We start from the raw sequence: 24,029 nt of genomic DNA, 5'->3' as shown, positions 1-24,029 counted from the left end.
CGAAACAGTTTTGGATCAAAGTCGACTCCTACGTAGTTGAAAGGCAGTTCTCCACAGTAAGCTCAATATTTCCTTAAGTTAGCCTTTAATCCAGAAGCCATATAGAAATGTTAAAACAGATTTGTATGTAGTATCTTGAAATTGTCGCGACAAAAGGTTGAACATGCTTCTCCTACGCGTAAAATCCCTTCATATATATATATATATATGAAAATGTTAGTGTTTGATTTTTTCAGCTTGTAATGAGTTTCGAGCATAAAAGGGAAGAAACTTCAAAAATGATCATTCAATAGTATACTTGTTGGTAAATTTCTTGTGCCTTTGTTTGAGAATTTTTCTCTAAGCTGGCAAAGTTCCTTTATATAAGCCAACTAGCTAGTATTAGAGCTGTTTGTCCTAAAGGCTTTGCAATCGCGATATGTTGACTTTGTATGACCCGTGATCGCGGCAGATGCTTCACGATTGCGAAGAAGAGTTGATCTGGTTGACTTTCAAGATCACAAAGACCATTTTTTGCCAGTTTTCAACTTCTTCCATTTTAGCTCCTTTTTGCCTTCTTTTTCACTTGATTTCTTCCCCATCACATTAACATGTATATTGACAGTAAACGATATTAGATGCATTGTTTTCTCAATTAAACATGAAAAACATTTAAAATTAAAGAAGTGATAAGGTGGTAAAATATCAACTTGTCATATACAAACCAATAAATATATGAGAAAAGGCTCAAATATGTCATCGAACTTTGAGAAAAGGCTCATTTATGCAATCCGTTAAAAGTTTGGCTCATCTCACTACAACAAAAATAAATTTTAGCGGCAATAAATATACACACATTAATAAAGAGTCTTTACCGGCATTAGTTTAGTGTCATTAAATCCAATGTTGCTAAAGACTTTAGGGACATATACAAAGAGTGCTGATTAGCTCTAAAAATACATCTTTAGTGGCAATTAAGCTATTGTCGTTAATTAGTTGCCACTAAGGATCATTTTTGTTGTAGTGTCTGTGCCATTTCCATTTGAGAAAAGGCTCATCCATGCCATTATTTGATAGCAAAGATAACACACACCGTTGTTGTTCAATCTGCAAAAATCAGGAAGGATCCGACTTCTAGATCTTCATCCTTATCAAGCACTTGCATCCCAGTGCGGGCAACTTGGGTACTATTTGTTTTTGCTGGTTTTCATTGTTGTTTGAATATAAACTGTTTTTAGTTGTCATGTGAAATATCACGAAGGTGCTTTATTAACTGTGATGTACTTTTGCTATTTCAGGAGGTGAAAAGCTGATGTTAGAGAACAATTTATCCAACCTCTGCCAACTGCACGAATCAAGACAATGCTTCCCTATTCTCCATGTTAGCTAGATGTAGTATTACGTATGTTGTTACTGTGATAAAAGTTGAAAAATGCTTCTCCTTCCCTTGAATATCTGTTGTATGTAGTATCTTGAGATTGTTGTGACAAACGGTTGAACAGTCTTCTCCTTCCTTTGAATATCTGTTGTATGCTATATCTTGAGATTCTCATGATAAATTTCTTTTATATATATGACAATGTTAGTGCTTGATTTGTTCAGCTTGTAGTGAATTTCCAGATTTTGTTATCCACTGATTCAGAAACAAGAATTTTGAAAAAAATAATAATATATGTATGATGTATATATATAGATTGAGATGAATATTTAAATTAGACTCGATAAGTTTATGCTATAAGAGACACGTTTTTTTTCCATGGGCATGGGGATCCCCATAAATCCATTGAAAAGCTGAGATTTCTGACAACACATTTCATACCTATTACTATAAAAAACGTTGGATAGAAGTTTAGCTCAAATTATGTATGTGTAAGAGAACATAACTAGCATATATATACAAAAAGATCAAACGGAATACAATGATTCTAAATCTTGGATTCTTCGCTAGATTTGGACTGTTATTAGAGATATGATGTGAAAATCTCATGTATAGTTCGGTAAAATAATAGTAGAAGTAATATATGTATCAACTACTCTACTATCATCTTCCCAAATGAATTAAACTATGTCAATTGTATCCCTAGAAGCTAGAATAGATTTGAGTTGAAATTACTGTTTATATACTCGGTATTTACCATACGAGTTCACGCTATTAGAGACACGTGTATTTTTATGGAAGTTCTCATGATTACTTTCTATAAAAAAAATGATTTCCACCAAGCTTAATTCATACAGATCCCTCGAAAAAAATGCTTTTGACAGAATTAATTATATCTAGCTCAATCTTGAGTGTAAGAGTTCTAACACGTACCTCAGTGTATAAGGAAATGAACTTTCTATGATTTGTTAATCTACAATGAGTCAGGTAGATGTATGGGTTATGAAGGAGTACGGAGTTAAGGAATCTTGGACAAAGATGTTTAACATTAGCGGTGGGGTGTATTATTTATTTGGTCTGTCCTTTTGCATGTCAATTGAAGGTGAAATTTTGTTTAAGAACACATCATTTTTCATGATTTACAATCCACATGATGACTCAAAGAGATTTCCAAGAAAGTCCAACTATGATCACCTTCAAGAGGCACAACTCTACATTGAAAGCCTTGTTTGGCCCTTTTGCGAAACGTACCAGGAATGAAACAACATCACAGGCACCAAAAGCTCAGATGAAGACGGCAATCGTGTGCTAAATAATTAGTAAGAGTTCTCTATACATTTTTCTCAACAGCTACTAAGTTATGTTTCTTGATAAAGTAAATAGTGTTTTGTTAACTGCTATGTTTTACTAAACTTTCAGGAAGTGAATGTTGATGTTTGGAACAACGAATCTACTCCTTGCTGACGGCACGAGTTGCAATGAAGTAGGATGGCTTTCTGTTTTTACTATTCGTTGTACTGTACTAATGTTATTTTCTTGTGTGTTAAAACAAGATTTGCATGTGCTCGTTGATTGCATATCACATTTTGTCGGTACCTTTTGGATTTGGTTGAGATAAAATTTATGTCAACTGAATATTTCTATTACAATGCTCGGAACAGTTATTTAAAGTTATTCAATGTTCATCTTTTTAGAGCAACTACATAATTAGAAAATCAATGTTGTCGAATTTTTGAAACGAGAAAACTTTTGTTCTTGAATGGTTTTAAAACAAATTGTTCACTAATTTTTGTATCGTACTCTCTTTACCTAAACCAATTGTCTCATAATATTAGAAAGTACTATGTTTATCGCAGTTGCATTGGGCCACTCTATATTGTGCGTTTTCAGAAAATGATCGTCACTTGTTAATGAATTTTAGCAGCTATTTATTACTCAAACCTTTCCTCTTTGGCATTCATCTTCAGTTCATGCAACCATTTATTGATATGCTATGTATATATGCAATGACTGGATTTAGTATGTGCGCGGGTCATTTTTATGATGAAACTATTTTATCTCAAGAACGAAATTCTGAATTTAAGCTATATGTATTTAGATTTATACAATTAAACTCGAATCAATATTAAACGTCCAAATGTCCAAAATAAAAAAACCATATTTCTCTAAGAGCCTCTTTATTGTTTCCTTGAATATATGAACATACATAATATCAAAATCATTGAATAAACTTAAGATCAATTCCAAAGAGGAACAAATAGCTGCTAATGCATAAATAAACTATATTAAGATGAGCCTTTTATCAAAATTCGATGGCATATTTAAGCTTTTTGCCTATTTAATATATCAGAAAACCATCTTTCTTCTTAATTCTAATTTTTTTAATAAAGAAAATAATTTGCTAATAAATTAATTAATAAAATTTAATTAGTTGAGTGTTTATCTGAAAATCTAAGACACATATAAAAAGACAAAATAATTATACTTTGTATTTAGTCAGTCAAAAAACTTGTCTCTTTTTGAAACTGCAAAATTCATTTATAGAAAAATGCATATGACACATTTTAGTTTAAGCTAATGATAACTTTCAATTAAATGTTTTCACATCTACAAAAGAATTGAGAAAAAACTCATATTTTGTTTCAATAATAAAAATTCTGCATTTACTTGTAACTGTTGTTTTCTATTACACTTTAAAAAAGGAAAAATATTTAATAAATATCATCTTTATCCTATTTGAAGACCATATATACATACCTCATCATCTAAATTCCTTTCTTGAAATCTTGTTGCAATTTTCTTTTCAACATTCTCAAAAAGAAATCTTCTCTTTAATTTCCTGAAAATTTTGCAATGGCTAATTTCACAAAGGAAGAAATTGACATTGTTGTGGTTGGAGCTGGACCATCCGGTATGGCTGTTTCAGCTTGTCTAAACAAATTGGGCATAAACAATGTTGTTTTAGAAAAACAAGATTGTTGTGCTTATTTGTGGAAGAACAAGACTTATGATAGACTTCATTTGCATCTATCAAAGGACTTTTGTTCATTGCCATTTATGCCACATGCAACTTCATCACCTAAGTATATGCCCAAAAAAGAATTTATTCAATACTTAGATGAGTATGTTGAGCATTTCAACATCAAGCCAAAATTCCAAACTTGTGTTGAATCGGCCTTTTACAACAGTTCGGAAAAGAAATGGAATGTCAAATCAAGAAATTTGACTAGTGGAGAAATCGAATTATATGCTAGTGATTTCTTGATTTTGGCTACTGGAGAAAATAACGAAGGTTATATTCCAAAAATGGTAGGAATAGAAAATTTCAAAGGAGAAATAATCCATTCAAGTGATTATAGATCTGGTGAAAAATATAAAGATAAAAAGGTATTAGTCATTGGATCAGGAAATTCTGGGATGGAAATAGCTTTTGATCTTTCAAATTATGAAAGTCACACATCAATTGTTGTGAGAAGTCCAGTAAGTCTCTCTATCTATTTATGCTTTATCTTTACTTTTATCGTTATTTGTTTGCATGTGAGTAGGTTTGTGTTTGTTATAAAAAAAAATGGTTGTGTTCGATTAGTTTAGTTGTACATCAACTATTTTACATGGTACCTGTTACTTTTTACTAGCATCTGTAATGTTGTAACTCGATTCATCAAGAGATTGGATATGGGTTTCTTGACCATCAACACCAGGTCATACCCTTATGTGAAAGGGTCGAAATATGAACATGATTTCTCATGATTTTCATTCTACTTTATTGACCACCCAGTCATATATACCCTTGTGGTATTTCTTATCTAAAAAATTATTTTTGAATTAGCCTAACCTCCAATAATTTCCACCGATTCGTCATTTGTGTTAAATTTCACAAACATACTCTCCAAGCACTATACAAAATTTTAAAAACAACCTCGATTCTGAATTCAAAGTTGATTTAATGAAATCATTTGTTCTTAAAAAAGGGAATACTGATTGACTAGAAAGCGATTAAGGAATATGGTGTTGGATTATCGTAAATACAAAAATTTGGGATAGATATTTAAATATCCTAAAAACATAGAAATAACTCATTATTCCATTTCAAAATCACACAAAATTAGAAATTTTAAATGCAGGTCTCATTGGATATATTATATCGTGAGAAAAAGAAGAGTAGGATTTGGGGAGGTGACAAGTTGTTTAGTATAAGTATAAACAACTCATATATTTTTTACTTTGAGGAACTGAATTCGAAGAAAAGGAACTAGGGTTTCTTTTTCTTATAAGTAGAATCTTGATTTTTGCTAAGTTTGTCTTATTAACACTTTTATACATTGTCATTTTTACATGTTGCACAGATAACATATTTTACTTTTTAAGATTTTGAATCTCATAATTTTGAAGAAACATATCTATAGATATCAGTTAGATGACTTGATAAATGATAGCACAAAAAATTATTTGCACTAACTGTATATGAAATTTTGATTTCTCTTTTAATTTAATCTTTCGTGCATTACTCATATATATTTCTTTTTTAGAACCCTTGATAATTCCAGTTACCAACTTTGATCTATGTTTTTGAATACTACAAGTTATATACAATTACGTTATAATTGATCTGATTTTATACTTCTTTTTTAATATATCGTCAAAATATGAAACTTACACTCGTAAATATGTACATTATAGTTCATGATGCTCTCCCAAAGTGCTATAACTTTTCTATAGTTAGATGATGCAAGTTTTTCACATGCACAATCAATTATTATTTTTTGATAAATATGATTGTTAATTCTAAAAGTTTTAATATATTTTGTCCTAATGTTTTTGCAGATTCATGTTCTAACAAGGGAGATGGTGTACACTGCAATGTTATTACTAAAATATTTACCAATATCTTTGGTTGATACTGTAATTGCAAAGTACGCAAAATTTAAGTTTGGAAATTTAGCAGAATTAGGAATACCACAACCAGAAGAAGGCCCATTTTCCGTTAAAATATCAAAAGGTAGATCCCCAGTAATTGATGTTGGTGCTATTGACAAGGTTAAACTTGGACAGATTAAGGTATGATACTATCTTTATTTTATTTCATTCTATTTTGAAAAATAATATGTGAAAAACAGATGGCTTTAGTTTCTCCGAGGGTTTTGGTCTTATAGTAAAAGTACAACATGTGATGTATGGTTAAGCGCACATCACGAGTTCAAATTTGATTACTTCCAAGAACCTAGTAGTAGTACTTAATGAAGAAGAGTAAAAATACATGTTCATTATCATGGGCAACAATTTAACTGTTAAAGTTACGAAATCGGTAGAATTTAGTAATTTTGGCCAATACAGTAAATTTGTGTAAATAGTTCATTTAATATGCATTAATAATCTATCATAAAAAAAGGAAATAATACTTGGTTTTTTTTTGTGAAATAACTTTTGGTGAATTGTTAATTAGGTACTTCCTGGAATATCGGACATAAAGGAACATACAGTAGTGTTTGACAATGGAGATGAACATCAATTTGATGCAATCATTTTTGCTACTGGATACAAGAATATTGCTACCAAGTGGCTAAAGGTACATTTTGCAAATTATCACTATGTTCTTTTCTTTTTTTAATTCTAAATTTGAGTCTTGAAATTTTCCACATGGCTATAAATATTGTGTGCGGATAAATTTTTCTCGATAAGTTTTCCTGATTACTAATTTCACTAACTATTAATTTTACCATCATTGTCTCAAAGAATGTACAATTTTTTTCTTTTGTATGTAGGATTATAGCTCAATATTCCTTGAAGATGGCACAATGATAAATTGGAAAGGAGAGAATGGGCTCTACTGTGCTGGATTTTCAAAAAGAGGGATTGCTGGTATTTCAATGGATGCTATAGCTATTGCCAATGATATTAAGACTGTTAGAGGCAACAAAATTTAGATTTTTATTATTATTATATTAGACTATGTTGTTAAATAAATTTTCTAAACCCTGCGTGAATGCGGGATGCTTTCTGCATCGGGCTTAACTTGTTAAGTTCAGCTAGAACTTAAAAACTTTGTTTCTTTTAGTGTGTTTTTTATTGGAATCAAGTTTCTACTGTAATAGAAATTTGATGAAACTTTTCTGATTGATTGTCTTTCTTTGTTGATTTTTTTATTTTTATAATGATGGTGTGGGGTTCATATCGCACACATTTCAACTATTATATCGAACACTTGCTATCTCTTGCCAGTACGAGTATCGAATAACTCTACGCATCAAATTGGGTAATTTTTATTTGAGACATTTATTGACAACATGAATGAAATCTACTATTTCCTCTGTTTTTCATAGTAAAGTAGATCTCGAGAGAGAGAGAATTGACTTCTTGAGAATCTATTTTTCCTTCAATTCCTTGATGTTCATAAGGTACATAAAATTAAATGTGCATTGAGCAGTTAACATTCCATCTTGCTAAGGTCATTGCTAGGTCGATCTGTACAAAATGTCCTAACGGACCAGTACAAAAACAAGAGGATGACGACGGATACATCACCTAGCTCATAAGAAATACTCCCTACGTCCTAGCAAGAATGTAAAAGTTGTTGCAGATGATTCAACTAGATACACGCAACCTACTTAATTCAGAACCAAATGGTTAATTTAGCTTCCTCTCAAACCTCTTGTCTGCATTTTCGACCACTTAGCCTTAGGTGCATGCTTATTGTTGTGCTTTCTTTTGGGCCAACTTTTTGTGTCTGATTTTCCCAACCATTGAGAAGAAGAAGTTCCTCCCCGGGTTTCACCTGATCTTTTCCTTTTTGTCCAGATAGAGTCTAGTGGTATATTGTCCCCATTTGATTGTCCCCAGTTCGCTGAAGATGCTTTTCCCCAACCTTTGGTAGACCATTTTCCTTTTGACCAAGGAGAGTCGGGTGGTCCACCATCCTCCTTAGGCTGTCCCCAACTCGCTGAACGTACTTCTTCCCAACCTTCGGTAGACTATTTCCTCTTGATTGTCCACAGCTCATTAAAGTTAATCCTTCTCAACCTTCAGTAGACCATTTTCTTTTTGACGTGATAGGTTCAGAAGGTATAGCTTACTGAATTCCTTTCTGGCTTTCTTTACTTTGATCCTGCTTCTTGATATCCGTACAAGGAAGAGTGGTTGTATTTCCATCTTCTATAATTTTCCTTGTCTCAGAACCGTCTTGAAAGGGAGCAGCACGTCCAAGCAACTGATATTTTAATGTGGGTATTTCGACAAGGCCATCCATAAAAGCAAAAATGTATTCGCTAGTACGCTGGATACACTTGTATATGCATATCACTTCTACTTTCCCAACAACTCTTGCAGCATTTTGAGACCGATCAGTGAAATCCCCAACCTGTAAAGATCACGATAATCCATTAATACAGCACTTTGAAAGATTACTTAGCACAAAGGACATCAATAAGTGAAAGATAACTGCACTGATGCAGCAAACTTTGGAGTCCCATGTTTTAGATAGCCAAGATGCTTCGTAGGTACTTGAACATAGTCCTTTGGCCCATAGCTTCTCAACCGACAATAACTGCAATGAAACGAAACCATAATGAGCCAGATTTACTGGATTCCCAGTACCTTGACTAACAGTGTAACTAGCAACTCAGCCACTGACTCTTTGTTTCTCTTCCCATAGTTCACAAACTTATGCAATGACTTTGCCACCGCATCTGGATCAGTGCCATCTAGAACATTTACAAGCCAAGAAATATTACCAAGCTACTCAAAACAAAAACTCTCATGAAAAAACTAAAGCAACGAGAAAAGTGCCAAAACTCAAACAAGGAAACAAGTGCTAAAACCAGAACTTCCAAGTTATGTATAATAAAAAAGAATTACAGCCTCACAAATGAAAGATTTTTCATACGCATCCTGATTCGTGGGAATTTTTCTTTTCTACTACAGTACTTCACAACACTCTGTATTGATACTAAAATTAGTACATCCCTTCCAAAAGGCGTTCGATAACTGAAAAAGTAAAGGTTCATAGTTACCTTCTAATATGGAAGAAAATGGCGGCAGTATTGGAGGATTTCGTGTCTGTGAAGTCCACATGACCCCAAATGAAAGAAAAAAACAGATTATTAACTAAACAACTACATTAATATCCCTCTAGAAAGAAAATATACACATACAAAACAAACATGCAATAAGGCATGCAGAAACATTGAAAGTCATTCTGAATAAGCTAAGGCCATGAGGGGGGAAATTGAGATGAAGTTAATATTACACAAGTTGAAGTCCACCAATGCATTTTGGAGTACACACTTCCTTGCAAAGTATACTGAACTTTTCGTTAGGTTAGCCTTTAATCCAGAAGCCATATAGAACATGTTAAAACAATGTTGGATATGAGTAACAGAAGGTAAATCACCTCTTACAATCAATAGCAAGTCATCAGCTAGCAAAGCTGAGGTGAGTAATTCCCAGCTTAGGACATCTAGGATGAAATTTGAAGTCCATTTAGACACCTACATAGGTACTCCATCACAATAGAAAACAGGTAAGGATACATGAGATCTCCTCGTCTATGTCTCTCAGCAGCTGGAAAGGGATAGGAGCTTGTGCTTCACAGATGATGCTGGAAATCACCTTCGGTAATCAATTACATCTTTTTTGATCACGCATCAAGATTGACTGTGGCCAGTGGCGTTATTCTATTGAATATCTGTTGTATGTTGAATCTTGAGATTGTTGAGACAAAAGATTGAACAAGCTTCTCCTATGCGTGAATTTCTTTCAGATATGTGACATTGTTAGTGCTTGATTTGTTGCCAGTTGATAAATGCTTTAAAGGGAAGAAACTTGAGAAATGATTATTCAGTAGTATACTTGTGGTGCTTTGTTTGAGAATTTTTCTCTTAGCGGAACCGAAACAGTTTTGGATCAGAGTCGACTCCTACATACTTGAAAGGCAGTTCTCCACAGTAAGTTCAATATTTATTGAACTTACTGTGGAGAACTGCCTTTCAAGTACGTAGGAGTCGACTCTGATCCAAAACTGTTTCGGTTCATGAGAAACCTATATGATTGGAATGGACTTTGAAGTCTAATTTTTGGTCAAATAAAAAGATGATGGTCCAAACCGATAACTGCCTGACATTTCTAGTGGTGAGTCGGGAGTGTGCGTGAACTGGTCTTTGACAGCCATCAGAAGCTGTCATGTAATGTGAGACAGTGAGAGCGCTGCTCTGTTAAGCCAGCCAATGAGGGGCGAGTTACCCCATCAACTCCCACAGCTTACTGCCATGTCAAAGTACTATTATTATTTATTTATTAGTGTCGGAATAATAATACTTCATACTATTACCAAGAACCGCTTATTATTAATTATAAACCCAAACCAACGCACTATTTGTGTCAAAGGCTGAAGATTTGGTTTGTCCCGATCATCTTATTGCTCCCACTTGGGTTACAAGCACATGCTACTGAGCTCAGCGATATACAGTGTCTGTTGAGTTCTTATAAATTATATGTATACGTCTTCTGTCACCGGTGTGGGACAAGACGCACTAAGGTTTTAGCATATGCGATGATATGCCAAGCAAGCAAATGCTTTTTCCTTATATGCTCATTTCCAAAGTGAGTTGAATAAATACATTAATTTTCTAACTTCTCTGTTATTGTAAAACGAGGACAAACAACTCGAAAACTAGAACCTTATATATAGGAATTTTGTCAGCTTAGAGAAAAATTCTCAAAAAAACACCACAAGTATACTACTGAATAATCATTTTTCAAGTTTCTTCCCTTTAAAGCATGTATCATTTGGAAATTCATTACCAATACTAACAATGTCATAGGTATGAAGAAATTACGCATAGGAGAAGCTTGTTCAACCTTTTGTCTCAACAATCTCAAGATACAACATACAACAGATATTCAATTGAATAACGCCACTGGCCACCGTCAATCTTGATGCCTGATAAAAAAGGATGTAATTGAATGTAGTCTTATAAACTGTACTGCAAAGGATTTTAGGCCTATAGCTTGTTGCTCTATGCTCTACAAAATCATATCTCAGATCCCTGCAGCCAGATTACCGAAGGTGATTTCCAGCATCATCTGTGAAGCACAAGCTCCTCCCTTTCCAGCTGCTAAGAGAGATAGACGAGGAGATCTCATGTATCCTTACCTGTTTTCTATTGTCATGGAGTACCTAAGTAGGTGTCTAAATGGACTTAAGCAAGAAAAAAGAGCTTCAAATTCCATCCGAGATGTACTAAGCTGGGAATTACTCACCTCAGGTTTGCAAGAGGTAATTCGCCTTCTGCTACTCATATCCAACACTGTTTTAACATGTATTATATGACTTCTTGATTAAAGGCTAACAAACGGAAAAGTTCAGTATACTTTGGAGGGGTACCTCAGGCAAAAAGCTGGTGGTTTCGAAGTAACAAACTTAAAAGTTCAAAATGACAGTCTCCTTCGTAAATGGTTATGGAGATCGATATTCACAAGGGAGGATCAAGCTCTACGGAGAAAAGTCATAGAAACCAAGTTTGGGATTCTGAATCAGTGGATAACAAAGTCTCCATCTAACTCTTATGGATTCTCTGTAAGGAAAACAATCAGGTCACATTGAGAGGATTTTCTATTGAGATACGGAAGGAAGAAGAATTAAGCAAATGATGTCGTTGCAGAGATGTTTGAGTGTACATGGAATCAAAAATTTACATTGGAAAGAAGAAGCACACCTACACAATTGACATCAAAAACTTGTCCCTTTAAAGCTTGTACTCTGGAAATTCATTACAAGCTGAACAAATCAAGCACTAACATTGTCATAGATATAAAAGAAATTTATCACAATAATCTCAAGATACAGCATACAACAGATATTCAAAGGAAGGAGAAACTTGTTCAACCCTTTGATACAACAATCTCAAGATACTACATATAACAGATATTCAAGGGAAGGAGAAGCATTTTCAATTTTTATCGCAGCGACAACATAGGTAATACTAAATTCAGCAAACATGAAGAATAGGGAAGCATCGTCTTGATTCGTGCAGATCGGCAGAGATGGAATAATTGCTCTTCAACATCAGCTTTCCACCTCCTGAAATATCAAAAGTACATAACAGTTAACAAGCACCTGAGTGATAATTTCTAAAATATTCAATGTAGAATTTAGTGTGTGTCTTGTCCCACACCGGTGGCAGATGACGAATACATATATTTTATAAGAACTCAACAGACACTGTATATCACAGAGCTCAGTAGTGTAAGATTGTGACCCAAGTTGGAGCAACAAGATGATTGGAAAAAGTCAAATCCTCAGCACTATTTGTGTCAAAGCTGAAGATTTGGCTTGTCCCAATCATCTTGCCGCCACAACTTGGGTTCCAAACTCGTGCTACTGGGCTTAGCGATATACAGTGTCAGTTGAGCTCTTATTAAATGTTTGTATTCGTCTTCTGCCACTGGTGTGGGACAAGACAAACTAAATTCTATATCGAATGTTTTAGCATATGAGAAGATATGCCTAGCAAGCAATATGATCATTTCCCAACACTCCCATCGACGGAATCCTACCTCCTTCTGCACAGCTGGGCTTCTCCACCTTTCCCCATTTCTCATTAGCCAAATCAAAAGTAATGATGTACCCACCCTCATATGCATTAAGACCAGCAGTAGTAGCAGCCCAATAGAGTTTCCCGTTCACAAGCTTACCTGAAACATTTGATAGCCCCTCCCTCGGGCAACCATCAATGCTTTTCCAAGAATCCGTGTTTAAACTCTATAAGCTGGCCTCAACTTGATCTGAATTTATAGTTTTGAAAATACAGACTACCTTATAATCATCCTGAAATTCATCATATCCAAAACCATCAATGTGCCGATACTCAGGCCTTGTTGATGTAGGTCTAGGATTAGAAAATTTCTTTATCTTCCTAATCGATGGATTCCATATAAACATGTCAGTGAACCCAAGGGTAAATCAAATCAATCCATTAACTAAATCCAGAACAAAAACATTTTCGCAGGGGTTATAATCCAAGTTATATTCCTCAATCACAACAGAGTCACTAAGTAAGGAAGTAACAGAACAGTTTGTGAAACGAATCAATATCCATTAGCAGGTAGGTACCTGAATTGGGACAACACAAGGATGTGGTGTGTGTAATCTTTTCTATCAGCAGATACACTAAGATGATTCTTGATATTTTATAAATTAGGTAAGTTACCTGCGCTTTGTGCGGTTTTGTAAATTCAATTCACCACGTACAATTATTTGTGGTTAATGATTAAAGATTATGCGATAATATGCATTTACCTTTTTGATTTTGTATACCAATGAAACTTTGTTGACATCAGTTTCTGGATATTTGTCCAAGTAATTACAATTTTTTTAGCTACGTTTATGAGAAATTAAAGGGAATGAAAAGGGTTAGAAAAAGATAGAGTTTGTCTTTCGATGCTTATACCAAACAAGCAAGTGGCAAAGTAAACAAAGGAAGCAAAGGGAAAAATAGCAGAGTAAACAGAGGAAGTGAAGGAAACAAATCGCAATCGGAGGTGGGAAAAGATAAATGTCTTTCCTGAATTGTGAGGGCGTCACGTGGGCCGGTCTATGGAGAGAAGCACAAGGTGTGAATATACAACCTTCTTTGTTGTAACATCCGACAATTTAAGTGGCTTTGAAGGAGCTTGAAATTTGGAAATAGTCATTTTTTTTTTGGAAAAATTTGAAAAAAAAATATATATATAATCTGGAAATTTGGCTAAGTGTGGAAATCAGTGAGTTTTGGCCAACTTTGAGTAGTCGTAACTCCTAGCTCAGGATGAGTTAGGAGTAGTTCCAGTTATGGTTGCGAAGCTCGTGGAACGATATTTCCAACGCCACCGAGTTTCTCGATTCCGAGTTCGTATGAGGGAGTTATGCCCTTTAGAAGTTGGGCAGTTGGAAGGGAAATCCGTCCGGAAAATTAAGGGCATTTTGGTCTTTTCACAAATCATTTCTTTTGAGCTCATAATGTTGTATTAGGCTGACCTTTGGACCATTTTGCCCCATTTTGAAAGAAAAAGAGTTAGGGTTCTTGAGATTGAAGAAGAGAAGAAGGAGAAGAAGAGAAGAAAGAGGAGATCAACAAGATCATTGTGGGTTTTCGTCGGGGGTGATCCCTATCAAGGTATGTGAGTTTTCGTGTGGGTTGATCCTTTCCCTCCCACACACTAAGTTTATTCTATGATTTGAGAAAAGATTGGAATTGTTGTAGAAGTGTTGAAGTTGTTAGTTGTCGTTGATGTTGTTGGTGGTGTTGTTGAAGTTATTGTTCGTTGTGAGACAAGATTAGGTTGTGCATTTAAGTTGAAACCTATTGTATGATTGAGGGAATTATGATTCTAAGAGTTGTGACCCTTTTGAAGTTGAATCACCATCAATTCCCAGAAAGTTTTGGCTGTCGATCCCGATCTACGGACGTGACCTACGGACCGTAGATCGATTGACGGTCCGTACTGGTCAACCGTCAATCGGGACAGAAGATGGGTTCTTGGGCATCGATCTACGGGCACGACCTACGGTCCGTAACCTGACCTACGGACCGTAAGTCCGGACCGTAGGTCAACACTTAGTCATTTTTTTTTTAAATGAATTCTGGGGAAGTTTCTGACGCGATCTACGGACCTGCAGGACGGACCGTAAGTCCATCCACGGTCCGTCGATGGCGTCCGTAGGTGCCATCTGTGTCACCAGAAATCTGAAGTCTCAGTCAAATTTTCCCATTTCTTTTCTCACTTTCTCATGCATGTTTCAAAGTATTATACCTATGTTTTACAGTTGTTTCCGACACTCCAAGGTACGCATAAGCGTTCAAGAATCCCTCCATAACATGTGATCGAACACCTTGAGTTCATAATTCCGATTCAAGGAAAGATAGCTCCAAGTCAAGTGAAGTTAGAAGTCAAGAAAAAGAGTATAGAGTTTCAAGTCGAGTAAGAGTCTCAGTTTCAAGTTATGTTAGGAGTTTGAAGTTGAGTTCATTTCTCAAAGTTATTAGGGAACTATGTATTCCCAAAGAAGTTTTAAAGAAATGTCTTTACATTTGAATAAGGTTGGAAACTGAGATTTCCAAAGGGGCCTTCGGGCTAGTTTTGAGTAAGTATCTCATATCAGCAGGAATAAATATGTTTTAAAAACATAAGAGCCAGTACATTTTTGGGAGTAGTATCGAGCACCGAATTGGGGGAGCGTTCAAAGAACCCACAGCCCCCATAGAACCATGTTAGCCACTATGGGAAGAAAAGGATCATACTTTTTAGATGAATCCTTTTCATATTAGACTAGTGGATCTATTAGGCAGTTTAGGTCTTATACTTTTGGCCGGGTATGAGATGCTCTGGCAGCGTGAGGTTGATCGCTGTATCATCACTATAGCTCTTATGTGATGGTTGTCAGTTAGAGAGGCCCCCACAGCAGCTATTATATTTTCATATGCAGAGATTATTGTATTTTTATATACATCAGTTCATTGTATTTCTATATACATTTCAGGCTTATTGTATCTTTGTATACATACAGAGTTTATAGCATGTTTTAAACAGTCTTTCTTTATATCGCACCTGTTTTAAAATTGCCTTATATTGAAAGAAGTCAGTCAGGTTGAATTGAGTTGAGCCAGGTAAGCTATTCAGTTTCTTCCAGATTTTCCTTCTAGCCTTTGTTGCTTAGTTTTCCAGCTCGCATACTCGTACATTCCATGTACTGATGCCAGTTGGCCTGCATCGTTTGATGATGCAGATTCAGGTACCCCAGATCAGCATCTTGCACGTCGTTGATCCAGCTGAGCACTCCAGAGTCAGTGGTGAGCCTCCTTGCATTCCGGAGGACTCGATTATTTTGGTGTTCTTTGTTTTTATTGGGATGTTGCGGGGTCTGTCCTAACATCCATCTCAATATTATTTTTAGAGGCTTCATAGATAGACCGTCAGTCAGTTAGTTTTGAGTCTCTCATCTATATATATATGTAAATATTCTATTTTGAGATTCGAGTTGCCTTTATGGCCATATTTTATAAGTTAAGTTGTTTTGAAATGTTGCATTGCATTGAGTTTTCTGTTGAGGTTTCCGCTGAGTTAAGAAAGCCAGGCCAAGGGTTCGCTTGGGGCCAGAAATGGTCTCCGGGTGCCGGTCCCGCCCAGGGTGTAGGCTCGGGGCGTGACATTTGTCCTCCTGAACCTTCTACTCAGCTAGAAGTTTATTGTGCATCTGGAGACGATGATCTTGGATATCGTTTCCCTGAAGTGGGAAAGCATTTCGATTAGCAATTTAAAGTGTGTGTTAAGACTTCATTCTTTTGTCACTTTTGGTGAGATGATAAAGAAAGTGTACTTGATGTATTTAACAATCCAATCCAATCTATTGTATTGACGAAGCAATTGATTTTGTTCCAAAATATACTACCCAATGAAAATGGAAAGTTGAGCCAGATGGAATCTATTTTGAATATCAAAACATGACTACAATAAGATAATAATATTTTTTAACATGTAACACAAAAAATGTCTAGAGTGTCTCGCCAAAGTCCAATGTGAGTACTCTTTCATTACGTTTTTAAATAAAGATCAAAGATTAACCAAATAGTACCAATATGATTGGAATAATTTTGAAAGGTCTAATATTAGTTTGATGTTTACAGAGTTTCACCAAAGTACAATATGACTTCTCATCTTATCGCGTTCTAACTTCTACAAGTGACGACTCTTATATACTATTATTTTAAGAAATATCAAAAGATTAACCAAACTGTACCGATATGTCTAAATGGACTTAAGCAAGAAAAGAGCTTCAAATTCCATCTGAGATGTACTAAGCTGGGAATTACTCACATATATAAAAGAAATTTATCGCGATAATCTCAAGATACAGCTACAACAGATATTCAAAGGAAGGAGAAACTTGTTCAATCCTTTGTTACAACAATCTCAAGATACTACACGTAACAGATATTCAAGGGAAGGAGAAGCTTTTTTCAACTTTTATCGCAGCGACAACATAGGTAATACTAAATTCAGCAAACATGGAGAATAGGGAAGCATCGTCTTGATTCGTGCAGAGGATGGAATAATTGCTCTTCAACATCAGCTTTCCACCTCCGGAAATATCAAAAGTACATAACAGCTAACAAAGCACCTTCTTGATATTTCACATGATGACTAGTAAAAACAATTTATATGTGAGCAACAAGGAAAACCAGCAAAACCAAATAGTACCCAAGTTGCCCGTGATGGGGTGCAAGTGTTTGATAAGGATGAAGATCTAGAAGTCGGATCCATCCTGATCTAAATTTTAAGATTCAGGGGTACGGATCCAAGTATTAACATGGGTGCCAATACAAAATAAAATAACCGAAAATTGGTATTGGTAAAAATATTATAAAAAACAACCGATTAAACTGAACAATTGACAAATAAAAAGATGATGGTCCAGACTAATAACAACTTGGCATATCTAGCGAGGATTTGTGATTATGCGAGAGTTCTGCTCTGTTAAGCCAGCCAATGATGGGAGAGTTACCCCATCTACTCACACTGCTATGTCAAAGTATTATTAGTGTTGGAATAACAATACTTCATACTATACCAGTATCGCATAATCCCAAATGAACCCTCTATTTATGTCGAGGCTTGAAGATTTGATTTGTCCCAATCATCTTATTGCTCGCACTTGGGTTACAAGCTCATGCTACTGAGCTCAGCGATATACAGTGTCTGTTGAGTTCTTATTAAATGTTTGTATTCATCTTCTGCCACCGGTGTGGGACAAAGACACACTAAATTCTACATTAAATATTTTAGCATTTACGATGATATGCCTAGCAAGTCAAATTCGCATATATGCTAAAACATACAATGTAGGATTTAGTGTGTCTTGTCCCACACCGGTGGCAGAAGACGAACAGACATTTAATAAGAAATCAACAGACATTGTATATCCCTGATCTCAGTAGCGTGAGCTAATTGTAACCCAAGTGAGAGCAATAAGATATTAATACGCGGCTAGTCTGATGTTGTCAAAGACTAGTCCGCGCACACTCCCAAGCCACCACTAGAGATGTCAGGCTGTTATTGGTTTGGACCATCATCTTTTTATTAGACCTTACTCGAATAACATTAATGTTCTTGTTTCCTTATTAATTAAGTTTTAATTTAAAGAGGATTATTAATAAAGGCCTTTTATCAAACAATAAAATCCTACCAAAGGATATGCTTAGTGTTATTGGCGTGTTTATTACATGTCATGATTTCCATTTACCTCGCGCTCTATATTCTAATTCTGTCTAGAGGCACAATTTCTCCTTAAAACAATGCTCGAAAAGAGCTAAAATGTCCATGGCATTTACTTTTGAGAGTTGAAGACACCAAACATTACAACCAAGTAGTTGTCTCATGAAAATATGAAAAAAGGAAAAAGACAAACAAAATCTCCAAGCATATGAGATGTAAAGGTGCGAGTATCATATGCAACCTTTGTATATCTGACCGATTCATCCTTCGGATTGTATATCATGTAAGCTGATTTAGACAGAATCAATATTTCACCTTTGTTTGACATACATAGTGTCGGAGAAATAACAGGAGGAAAACCAGAAGTAAAGAAGCGTTTCTCAAAATCAGCAGGATATTTGATGGCATACATTTTTTTCAATGACCCAAACTCTTTCATAACCCACACATATGCATGACTTTCCCTAAAAGAAAACACAAAAAGATCATTTCCCAACACTCCCACCGACGGAAGAGTACTACCCCCATCTTAAGAGCAAGGCTTCTCCACCTTTCCCCACTTTTCATCAGCCAAATCAAAAGAAACTACGTACCAATCAACCGATGTATCTAGTCCAGCAACATTAGCGGGCCAATATAGCTTCCCGTTCAAAAACTGACCAAAAACATTTAATATCCCCGTACCTGGGCAATCATCAACACTTTTCCAAGAATCAGCTTTTAGACTGTATAAGTTAACCTCACCTTGAAGTGGACTCTCAGATTTGTTAACAGACACTACATTATAATCATCACGAAATTCGTCATATCCAAAACGATATATCTAACTAGTATGAAGTCTATAATTAGGAAACTGCTTGAACTTCCTAATTGACGGATTCCACATAAACATTTCAGCTTCCGCAATCACAAGACAAACAATCCATTAATTGAACCAACAACCCAAACATGTTTTCCCGCGTCATCCATTAGATAATCCAAGTTACAATCCTCAATCACAGAGTCATTAAGTAACGAACTAATGGAGTAATTCTTAAGAAAGTATTGATATCCCTTAATAGGGAGGTGCCTATAGGTCAACACAAGGCTATGTTGTGTGTATCTTTGTTATCAGCCAAGATTCAATATTTCTTAACATGATTCTTGATAAATTCAGGCTCGATATTAAAGAAAGCCAAGATTTCGATACAGACCTGAATTTCCAGAGGGATTCCACTGGAAGCCTTAACAGGATTTTAGTGACGAGTTCTGATGGCAGAGTACGGATTGAATGAACAATGGTTTCGCCTTTGAAGACTTCATCTTTTTCAAACTACATTTTGGAGTTCTGTTGTGGAGGCAACTATTTTTCCACAAACCTAAGGGGAGACAATAATATTTTGGGCCCTGAATTCTAGTTGTTTTTCTTCTTTTTTAATTAGGAAAAATGACATTAATTATGTTTTTGTTTCTAACCAAAAAAATAGCCCAAGTTTCAGCTAATTATCTATTTGGTCATTAACTAATCATGTATGTGTCTATACTTAAATCTTGACCTTGTTGTTGCTTCACTTGGAAATACTGGAAAGCTGAAATGTTAAAATTTGATTTGCCGCAAATGTCTAAAAATTTTCGAGTAAGTAATATATCAAAAGAATTGAAAATATCGATAGGAGCTCATATCGGAATTTCAGGACAAGTTTAGACGAGATTTGAGTTGGATGTCCGTTACAATCCGTCATTAAAGAGCTTTGAAGCTCAAATTTAAAATTCAATATGCCGCAAACGTGAAACGTTTTCGAGTGGATAATATATAATCACAACATCGAGAGGAGCTAATGTGAAAATTTTAGGATTGTTTAGAAGAGATTTGAGTTGGATGTCTATTAAAATCCGCCATTAAAGAGCTTTGAAGCTCAAATTTGAAATTCGACCGGCAGCAAAGGTGAATTGTTTCGAGTGGATAATATGTAATCAAAGCATCGAGAGGAGCTCATATGTAAAATCTATGACGGTATATAGGAGAATTGAATTGGTTGGAATTGGAAAAAAAAAAATTCAGCTCGTAACGAAGATGAATTGCTACAATGTATTAATATTGTATAACAGTGTCATTGTATATGGATGTATATCTCCGATACATAGTTACATGTCATATATGCATGGTTATACTTAATTATTTATATAGTATTAATGCACAGATAACATATTTTACTTTTTAAGATTTTGAATCTCATAATTTTGAAGAAACATATCTATAGATATCAGTTAGATGACTTGATAAATGATAGCACAAAAAATTATTTGCACTAACTGTATATGAAATTTTGATTTCTCTTCTAATTTAATCTTTCATGCATTACTCATATATATTTCTTTTTTTAGAACCCTTGATAATTCCAGTTACCAACTTTGATCTATGTTTTTGAATACTACAAGGTATATACAATTACATTATAATTGATCTGATTTTATACTTCTTTTTTAATATATCGTCAAAATATGAAACTTACACTCATAAATATGTACATTATAGTTCATGGTGTTTTCCCAAAGTGCTATAACTTTTCTATAGTTAGATGATGCAAGTTTTTCACATGCACAATCAATTATTATTTTTTGATAAATATGATTGTTAATTCTAAAAGTTTTAATATATTTTTTCCTAATGTTTTTGCAGATTCATGTTCTAACAAGGGAGATGGTGTACACTGCAATGTTATTACTAAAATATTTACCAATATCTTTGGTTGATACTTTAATTGCAAAGTACGCAAAATTTAAGTTCGGAAATTTAGCAGAATTAGGAATACCCCAACCAGAAGAAGGCCCATTTTCCTTTAAAGTATCAAAAGGTAGATCCCCAATAATTGATGTTGGTGCTATTGACAAGATTAAACTTGGACAGATTAAGGTATGATACTATCTTTATTTTATTTCATTCTATTTTGAAAAATAATATGTGAAAAACAGATGGCTTTAGTTTCTCCGAGGGTTTTGGTCTTATTGTAAAAGTACAACATGTGATGTATGGTTAGGCGCACATCACGAGTTCAAATTTGATTACTTCCAAGAACCTAGTAGTAGTACTTAATGAAGAAGAGTAAAAATACATGTTCATTATCATGGGGAACAATTTAACTGTTATTGTTACGAAATCGGTAGAATTTTGTATGTGTCTATACTTAAATCTTGACCTTGTTGTTGCTTCACTTGGAAACACTGGAAAGCTGAAATGTTAAAATTTTGATTTGCCGCAAATGTCTAAAAATTTTCGAGTAAGTAATATATCAAAAGAATTGAAAATATCGATAGGAGATCATATCGGAATTTCAGGACAAGTTTAGACAAGATTTGAGTTGGATGTCCGTTACAATCCGTCATTAAAGAGCTTTGAAGCTCAAATTTAAAATTCAATATGCCGCAAACGTGAAACGTTTTCGAGTGGATAATATATAATCACAACATCGAGAGGAGCTAATGTGAAAATTTTAGGATTGTTTAGAAGAGATTTGAGTTGGATGTCTATTAAAATCCGCCATTAAAGAGCTTTGAAGCTCAAATTTGAAATTCGACCGGCAGCAAAGGTGAATTGTTTCGAGTGGATAATATGTAATCAAAGCATCGAGAGGAGCTCATATGTAAAATCTATGACGGTATATAGGAGACTTGAATTGGTTGGAATTGGAAAAAAAAAATCCAGCTCGTGACGAAGATGAATTGCTACAATGTATTAATATTATATAACAGTGTCATTGTATATGGATGTATATCTCCGATACATAGTTACATGTCATATATGCATGGTTATACTTAATTATTTATATATATTAATACATTACATACACATGCGGCTATTTTAGTTGAAAAAAATATGATTATGTTGTGTCAATTTCTTAAAACGGGTTCTTATGTAAATTTCCGTGAATTCATTGATTACTTCCCTGATTCTAGTTCCGATATCATTTAATGCCTTTGCTACTAAATATTTTATAAATTAGGGAACTTTGCCGCGCTTCGTGCAGTTATTGAAAATTCAATTCACAACGTACAAATATTTATTGTTAATAAAGATTAACAAATTTCTGAGTTAGAGACAGTGAACGGTGAAAATAAAGATTTTGAATCAAAGCAACATGAATCTGTGCAGCAACACAAACAAACTAGCGCATTTTATGGCGCTTTTCAACTCAGAGTCTCATGTAGGACATAATTGCCGCTAAATCGGGTTATTTACACCAATTATTAATATTCAAAAATTACATCTAAACTATCCCAATCTTTTGAATTTCATACCTGAACTATCGCTCAATAGTTAGCGAAACACATCTAGACATTGACTAGACCAAATGTTTGTCTACAAATGCTTCTAGGCGCGTTTGGCCATAAAATCTTCCACCTCACATATAAACCGGCTCTCTTGGTGAGCTGATGTGAGTTGAATGAATTCATTAATTTTCTAACAAAGAGGGAAGTTGCATTAACATTGTGTGCATGTGTGTGTGTGTGTGTAGCAAAGGGAAGATGCATGAAGTTCAGCGGAATCTTGTTCAACCTTTTGTAACGAATCACAATCAAAAGGCGAAGCCATGATTTTAACTTTAAGAGCTTTAAATGGTCATAAAATCTTCGTCCACCTGGCATATATAGCTTGAAACCTTCATTCTTGTTGTGTGCTTCATTTTCACGTTTTGTGAAAGGGGGCAAACTAGGCTTTCAATGTAGATGTTTGATACCTTAATGTCATGGAAATTCACGGGCGCCATTCATGGGATAATCCAAGTCATATTTCTCAGTCACAGAGACATAGTACTCCCTCCATTTCACATTACTTGAATTGTTGAGGTGTTTCACACCCTTTAAGAAAAGAAGATTAAGACATAAATTAGGCTTAACTTTCCATTTTTATCCTTATTAATTATTATCAAAATTATGATTAAAATAACTAAACATTAGTTAATAACTAATTCCAATACTAACTAATGAAGGGTAAAATTGGAAAACATTATAAAAGTAGTCTTGAAAATTGAACAATTAAGTTAATTTGGAAAATGAAAAATGACTCAACAATTCAATTAATATGAAATGGAGGGAGTACTAAATAACACAATACATAATACATGGACTGTTTCTCCTAATACTCCCTACTAAACGACCCCTAAGTAAATACCTAAGACAACAATTATTAACATTGAATTGGGATTTATAAGCACACACAAGCCTGTGGAGTAAAAGATTCATACAAAGAAAGAAAAACTAAAGAACAAGAAAGAGAAACACATACTTGCACATTAACAAAGAGTGCTAAAGCCTTTACCGGCATTAGCTAATTGTCATTAGATTCAATGTCGCTATAGGCTTTAGGAACTTTTACAAAGAGTGTTTATCACTAATAATTGCCCCAAAAAAACAACTTATTTAGCGGCAATCAAGCTATTGTCGTTAATTA

At 34.6% G+C, this 24,029-nt stretch overlaps 1 protein-coding gene across 1 annotated transcript; it reads left to right on the top strand.

The window, feature by feature from the left end:
* The first annotated feature begins 4,210 nt into the window (after nt 1-4,210).
* On the top strand, nt 4,211-7,281 carry LOC125808757 (probable indole-3-pyruvate monooxygenase YUCCA10). The gene is made up of 4 exons (XM_049488416.1): nt 4,211-4,837; nt 6,182-6,415; nt 6,801-6,923; nt 7,120-7,281. Exons 1-4 carry the CDS (start codon nt 4,211-4,213, stop codon nt 7,279-7,281), a joined length of 1,146 nt encoding a protein of 381 aa, XP_049344373.1.
* Nucleotides 7,282-24,029: the final 16,748 nt, after the last annotated feature.

Source organism: Solanum verrucosum, unplaced genomic scaffold, assembly GCF_900185275.1.
Source record: "Solanum verrucosum unplaced genomic scaffold, falcon-dt-bn FXZP01000218.1, whole genome shotgun sequence".
NCBI classification, from domain to species: Eukaryota; Viridiplantae; Streptophyta; class Magnoliopsida; order Solanales; family Solanaceae; genus Solanum; species Solanum verrucosum.
This window is presented reverse-complemented; position numbering and strand designations above follow the sequence as displayed.